General features: G+C 45.6%; 1 protein-coding gene across 1 annotated transcript in view; it reads left to right on the top strand.

The window, feature by feature from the left end:
• Window positions 1–7500, top strand: part of trappc9 (trafficking protein particle complex subunit 9) — a 356695-nt gene that overhangs the window by 100587 nt on the left and 248608 nt on the right. The window contains exon 17 of the mRNA XM_063185055.1: window positions 315–466. Coding sequence (XP_063041125.1) covers window positions 315–466 — 152 coding nt within the window. The remainder of the gene's footprint in view (window positions 1–314; window positions 467–7500) is intronic.

Below are 7500 nucleotides of genomic sequence, written 5' to 3'. Positions count from 1 at the left end.
GTCTCTGTGTCTCTGTGTCTCTGTGTCTGTGTGTGATGGATTGACCATCACTAGGGATGTGGGTGTGCTCTGACCATGTGGTCATGCCAACGAGCCTGGCTCTTTGGTGTAGCAGTCAGAGACCCAGTTTGCTACCCTAGAAGGTCCGGGTTCTAGTCCCGGTCGGGAAACTCTACTCCCCTTCGCTTCGTGTGTGTGTGCGTGTGCGTTTGCGTTTGCGTTTGCGTGTGCGTGTGCGTGTGCGTGTGCGTGCGCGTGTGTATTTCATCCATATGTATTCATGTATTTTTGCATGCATGTGTACGTGTGTCCAGGTCGGCCCACCCCACCTCTGAGGAGCTGTCGAGCAGCGTGTCCCTGCAGCTGTTTAACGGGGAGAGCCAACAGCTGACCATCACGCTGGAGAACATCGGCACCGAGAATCTGGAGACTCTCGAGCTCACCTCCAAGACCCTCACCACCAAAGGTACGCACGCACGCACGCACACACACACACACACTGGTACTGAGAACTTGGAGACACTCGCTCTCCTCAAAGACCCTCACCTCCAAAGGTACGCATGCACGCACGCATTCTTAAGTATCGAAAAGAATCGAATCGCTGGCCCCTGTCCAATGCCCCAGCTCCATAACATGACAGTTGTGGAAAAGTAATTGGAAAAAAATCCAATCGCATCGCATCATATCGTGGGGAATTCTTAAAAATAATCGAATCCCTGCTTTAAGAAATCGATACCGTGTCGTATTGTCATTGAGGCCAAAGGCATGGATACACTGGTGTACAGATGCAAACACACCGGCACACGCGCACACACATATTGCACACACATACATACACATTTCTACACTCATTACACACACACACACACGCACACGCACATACATGTGCACACGCACGCATGCACATACATGTGCACACACACACACACACACACACACACACACACACACGCGCACACACGCACACACGCACACACGCACACACACGCACACACTCGCACATACATGTGCATGCATACACCCGCATGGTGTCCCTACAGAATAAGGCACAATTGGCTGTTGGAGATACGATTCATAATCCATAGACCCACATGTGCGCTTTCATGTGCTGACTTTAATTTGCAGGGAACACACTGGTTGTAGAAACACTGTATGTACACTTTATGTATTGCATCCCACACACACATAATTAGAAAAAAAATGCTGTCTTTCTCACACGCGTACACACACTTACACAAATACACACGATGGGTTTTCTGTCCGCGAGGCCCACTTGCCTGCTGGATAATTCTTTTTGTTTACAGGGTCTGTTGTTTTTGTTTTTGTTATTGGCGTGCAGTACAGTTTGTGTTTCGATCGGCTCTCATGGCCCAGAGTGAGCTTCAGGGCTGTAGCATATTAGCTGCCTCAACACCCACTGGGTGCACTTAAAACTGTCCGCAAACAAAGATTAGCAAAAGAAGAAAAAAGCATCTCTCGCGGAGCCTCGCATTGCATTAGCAGAATAGCAGTACAAAAAAAGTATTGACAGTAGTGTGCGTGCGTGCGTGCGTGCGTGCGTGCGTGCGTGCGTGCGTGCGTGCGTGCGTGCGTGCCTGCGTGCGTGCGTGCGTGCGTGCGTGCGTGTGTGTGAACCTAGTGAACCATGACAAATGCATCTAGGCCAGTTCAGGTGTGTGTCTGTCTGTCTTTGAGTGTTTGTGTTTTAAAATTAGATACTTGTCAGCTGTGAGATTGGGTCTAACTTTTCCATGCCTGGACGGGCGGCCTATTGACTAGGCCACTGGCCCGTCATTGGACATTGCATGGCTGAACTGCATCGCTTGTGTCACAGTGCATAGTTGCCGTTGTCTCTGTGAATCTCATGGAGAAACAATCAGCAGGGAAATGAACATTTTATTCTTCTGTCAATGGCATTAAAAAGCACAAAAATGGCAGGCAACACACGTAATTTGCTTTGTTGCGTGTCTGTGTGTCAGGAAGTCGAGGCGTGCGTGTGTGCGTGCGTGCTTGTGTGTGTGTGTGTGTATAAAGTCTTGTTCAGCTTGGGGTTTGCTGTCACCAGGCTGAGTTCAGCTCTAGCATGCTGGGAAACAAATGGACCTGTTGGTCTGCTAATGTGGTCACACACACACACACACACACACACACACACACACACACACACACACACACACACACACACACACACACCCTAGACGAGAGGAAGTTCCCTTTGGGCAACCAATTACTGTATGCTGTGAGCCACTACCCCTGCTGCCTAAGCTGCAGCCTGCCCATGGTGGCCCAGCACAGCCCACACCGGCGACACATTACTGCTGGGGCCTACAGGGCCCAGGCCCAGGGGCCCAAGAGACAAGGTAAGGCTGCACAATTAATCGTCAATAATCCAAAATCGTGATATTTTTGTGATATCGAAATTGTGTTTTTAATCGTGATAATAGTGACCTACCTTCGAGAGCGTCCTTGAAGCCAGAACATACTGACAGGCTGATGTTTCTGGCCAGAAATCTGTTCACCTAAGTTTCACGATAAATTGCCTTTTACATAATTCTTAAAATTTGTTTTATTTTTCTCATCCCGTATATAATTCATTCTTGGTTATATTTCATTATATATAATATATATAATTTTTACAAAATTCAGCAAAAATCAATAATCGTGATTAATAATCGGGTGGAGTTCGCCCTGATGCCCAAGCCTCTACATTTCCATTCCTCATATTGCGTTAAAATTGCACTTTTAACAACTGAATGTTCACATTTTCTCGGTAGTCATACCCCCAGAACCCCAACAACATAGATTCCCGCATCTCGTCTGAAACCTTGAGTCACTATGTAAGCTAGTCTGTCTCACATCTGGCCTGAAACCTTGAGTCGTTAGGTGGACTAGCAACACCCATGGAGGGGGGTCCTTTCTTTCTTCACTGGCCCAGGGGCCCATGAAAATTATAACCTGTCCCTGCCCACAGCGTTGCAGTGGTAGAACAATTGCATCTCTTCCTCCATCTCTCTCCATCATCCAGCACCAGTTGCAGTCCTCTCTTGCTGTTTGACATTCACAGTGCCGTCACGCCACGTTTCAATATTTAATCAGTAGAGAAGACGGTTATAATAAAAGCTCCAAATCATACCCAGCTCTTTTCAGATAGCTCAATTGTTCCGTTGACCTCACTGGTTTAAACATGCCTCAGCTGATGAAATCCTGATGTGGTGAAAGCCAGACAACCTGGTGGATGAAATTGATCCATTTTCAGAGTGTGGCACTCTAGGTCAACGGCCTGTGGGGGCCTGGGGTTGGGAGGTTAGCGATGGTCCTCTTTAATATTAAACATCGGTTTAGTAATGCAAAGTATGAGGATTCATTCATGTCTACATAATATGCCTATGCTCTGGAGAGAGTAAGAAATCTCTTTTTTTTTTTACCATGTCCTCTGTTGTTGTATTAGTAAGGTAGAACAGAGAGTACATAGATTGGGATCCCAAACAAAGTCAAGGTGTAGGGATGCAAACGACTAATCGATTAATTGACTTTAATCGATCAATGAATTAATCGATTTAAAAACATTAATCGCTATTAATCTATAATTCCACTGACAAAGAGACCCAGGTGAAATGGGCATGTGAAGAGTATGTGTGAAGAGGGGTGTGAATAGTGGGAATATTTAAATCACCTTTGGATTAAAGAATTGAAATAGAATTAATTTAAATGTGGTATTTTATCTTAATTTTTAATAAAAAAAAATAGATTTAGTAGTTTTTTCTGAGAAACATTGAGATATTGGGGGGAAAACGCAGCTTATCAATTAATCGTAAGTCGAGCGATAAGACTATCAACTAATGATTAATCGATAATTTGCATCCCTAGTTGCAGTAGCCCGGCCCAGCCGTGGCTCAATTGGCTGGGCACTGCACTGCAACCGGCGACCCGGGTTCGATTCCAGCCCGGGTCATTTGCGGAACCTTCCCCATCTCTCTCTCCCACTTACTTCCTGTCATCTCTCATACTGTCCTATCGAAATAAAAGCAGAAATCCCTCTAAAATATTTTAAAAATACTATAATGTACAATAATATGGTAACGGTAGCATTTTCACGAAGCACACTTTGCAGAAATCCATGAATGTCATGTTATGCTGCTGTCTACTGTACAAATTGTGCATACACTGCTACCTATCAAAGGGGTCGGGGTGGAGCAGACAAAATTGATGTCTGTTTAGTTCTGTCCTTACAAATTCCTTTAGTAATTATGGGTGCAATACATAGTATTTAAGTATTTAAAGTGATTCTGTCCCATTTTTGGAAATAAGCTTATTTTACACCTCCCCTTGAGTTAAATGATTGGGTTCTACTTTTACCTTTATCCTGTACTTTCAACCGTTCTCTGAGTACCGCAGTGCAAATTTTACCTCCAAGCTAGGAGTTAACATGGAGTCCTATGAGACCAGTTAGCAGCCAGCTGGTCTCATAGGACTCCATGTTAACTGCTAGCATGGAGGTAAAATTTGCACTGCCATACTCGGAGAACGGTTGAAATTAGAGGAGAAAGGTAAAACCCAATCATTTCACTTAAGGGGAGGTGTAAAATAGCTTATTTCCAAAAATGGGACAGTATCACTTTAAGACTGAAACCTGCTCCAAGCTGAACAACTGACTTCGTAGATGTCTCCGAAACGTGTTGTGTTTTGTGTATTTTCCAGTCAGATTGAGATGTTTGTGACAACACACAGTGGCATGATTGGCACTTGGTGTGATTTGGTGTGTCCCTCTGGCACACTCAGCCAAAACACAGCCGGGCGGTGTCAGTCAGGCTCAAGCCAACTACTCTCTCCCCTGTGGCCCTCAAAACCTAAAATGACATAAACACAATGTAGACGCACGCACGCACGCACGCACGCACGCACACGCACACACCTCACAGTTTACAGCGTACACCTTTTTTTCCCATGGTAGTTACCAAGGAAACTAGCGAGGCCCAGGACAACCACATCTGTCAAACCTTTTCCTTTTCTCTTTGTTTAAAATGTTAAACCGTAGTGCTAATTTGCCTTGCCAGGAGCCATTGAGTGTTAGTCATTAATATGCATAGCCGTGTTTATCCAGTGCACTCAGTGAAACAGTTAGTTTATCCATTCAACAAGCAATACTAGACAACTTTTGTTTGGTTCTCATGAAGCCATGGGGATGTGTTGCCTGATTATCATCGTCTTTCAAGTCTTGTACCGAGATGTTGGTCTGACAAAGAGGATAACAAATAATGTTTTCCAAACGTCCTGGTTAACCCGGGGAGGGGAATCATAGATTTGATTTGGCATCACCAGCTAGCCCAGTTGTGTTAGCTGTGTTTTAATTGAGGAGATTGGAGAATATATGTGAAAAGATTTTTTTTAAAAGAAAATTAATATGTCAGTATATATATAGATGTCCCCATTCCTTTCTTACTTTCAGCTTGGTTGGTGGTGAGATTGGTGTGTGCGTGTATGTTTGCGTGCGTGCGTGCATGTGCATGAGTGTGTGCAAGAGAAAAAATCAGGATCCGGTGCATCTCTAGTTACTTCACTTTGCCTATGTTGGGCATTATGGAGAGAAGGATATTGGCGGTATAGGAGGGGTATTGATGTAGACATATCATTTTTCCCCATCAGGCTATGAGGCATGAGTCTGTTTGTGTCATCAGCTCAGGAAATGTGTGTGAGACAGCTGCAGCAGTGGAAAAAAAAATGAGAATTGCGATACGCAACGCTGATTAAATAAACTAGCAGTGGCTGCAACCGTGGATGAATGCCCTCCCGCTCCTCAACGCCCCACCCCCCTGGCCTGGGAACTCCCATACTGCCTTACGTTCTACGCAATCGTTTCGATCTGACTTGTGATTAGGTCTGGTGGTAACCAGGCAACCCCCCCCCCCCACACACACCTCCGGGTTTGAACTTGTCTTTTCTGGCAAATTAATAAATAAACGAAACTCACATATTTACATTTATATCTCGTTCAAGGCAGGAAATGTCATTCACACAGCCGAGTTACATCAGTCTTCATTGCACAGCAACTTGCAGACGCACACCCCGGTAGGAATCCATTGCAGCATGTACCCCATGCTGACTACCGGCAGAGCCTGTCATAAAGCCTGCCAGCCCCGGAGGAAAAATTTGCCTTAAATTTCTCCAGAGACTCGCTGTCATACTTGTTGTATTCCTTCCTCCCCCAGCGCTGAAGGATTATTTATTTATTACTTTGATTTGATTTTGATTTTGATCTCGCAGATCTCCCCTCTGAGACACTTGTCGATTTTTTTTTTCTCTTCTTTCGTCAGTTGGAAAACTGACTCTGACTTCCCCTGGGGAGCTATGGAAGCCCGGAGGCGACATGAGGAGAAACGGGAGCTTGCATGGCACACAGGCTGATATTTAATTAGTGAAGCTGAAGTGGAGGCACTCTTGTGATGCAGTGCTGAACGACACGTTGACCACAGCAGGAGACAGGCTGACAGTGACGGTATGACAGTGGGACAATCACCTCAGTATTGGAGGGCTAACAAGGTTATTGAGGAGGCAAATGAGGACAAGGGAAGTGCAGAGAAGAGAGTCATGTCATGTCTCTGGAAGTGGTAGAGAGAGAGAGAGAGAGAGAGAGAGAGAGAGAGAGAGAGAGAGAGAGAGAGAGAGAGAGAGAGAGAGAGAGAGAGAGAGAGAGAGAGAGATGAGAGAGAGAGAGAGAGAGAGAGAGAGAGAGAGAGAGAGAGAGAGAGAGAGAGAGAGAGAGAGAGAGAGAGAGAGAGAGAGAGAGACCTTTATTGAACCAACCAGGGTCCACACATCCACCAAAACAAACCCTACCCCATTAAAAACAACCCCTTACCAAAGAAACCTTAACCCACCAACCTCATTAGCTGTCCACACCCCCCTCTCCACACACCTGGTGTGGGAGGCGTGTAGTGATTGAGGAGAGATTAGGCAGACAAGACAAGAAGAGGGGACATGAGAGCGAGTGTACCAGAGACAGACAGAACGCCGGCCTGGGTTGATCGCCGATTTGATTTGGCATTGCCAGCTAGCCCCGGGCCCCCCTGTGCTTTAATTGAAGTGGTGATGTGTGTGTTTGTGTGTGTTGGAGAATAAGGGACAGGCTTTTAGCGCATGGGACCTCTTGGTGCAGCTAGCCAAGGGCCTTACTGGGGCCCCCAGCCTCTCTGCTCTTGACGGCTAATCCGTTTCACATCTCATCCCCGCCCAAACCATATCCATCCACATGAGAGAGAGAGATGGAGAGAGAGATGGAGAGAGAGATGGAGAGAGAAGGAATCGCTGGAGGCGATGAGTTGTGTGAAGATGAGAGAGAAAAAAATACAGTTGGTCAAAAAAGAAGCAATGGAGAGAATCAGAAACAAAAATGTCTAACAATTTTAATTAAAAACAACCTAACAGTGAAAACTGGGAAAACTCAATTGACCTATAGAAAGGTAGGCTGTGAAAGAATAAAAGAGAGAAGCAAAGGCCTCAGAG

This window comes from Engraulis encrasicolus, chromosome 20, assembly GCF_034702125.1.
Source record: "Engraulis encrasicolus isolate BLACKSEA-1 chromosome 20, IST_EnEncr_1.0, whole genome shotgun sequence".
Taxonomy (NCBI): Eukaryota; Metazoa; Chordata; class Actinopteri; order Clupeiformes; family Engraulidae; genus Engraulis; species Engraulis encrasicolus.
This window is presented reverse-complemented; position numbering and strand designations above follow the sequence as displayed.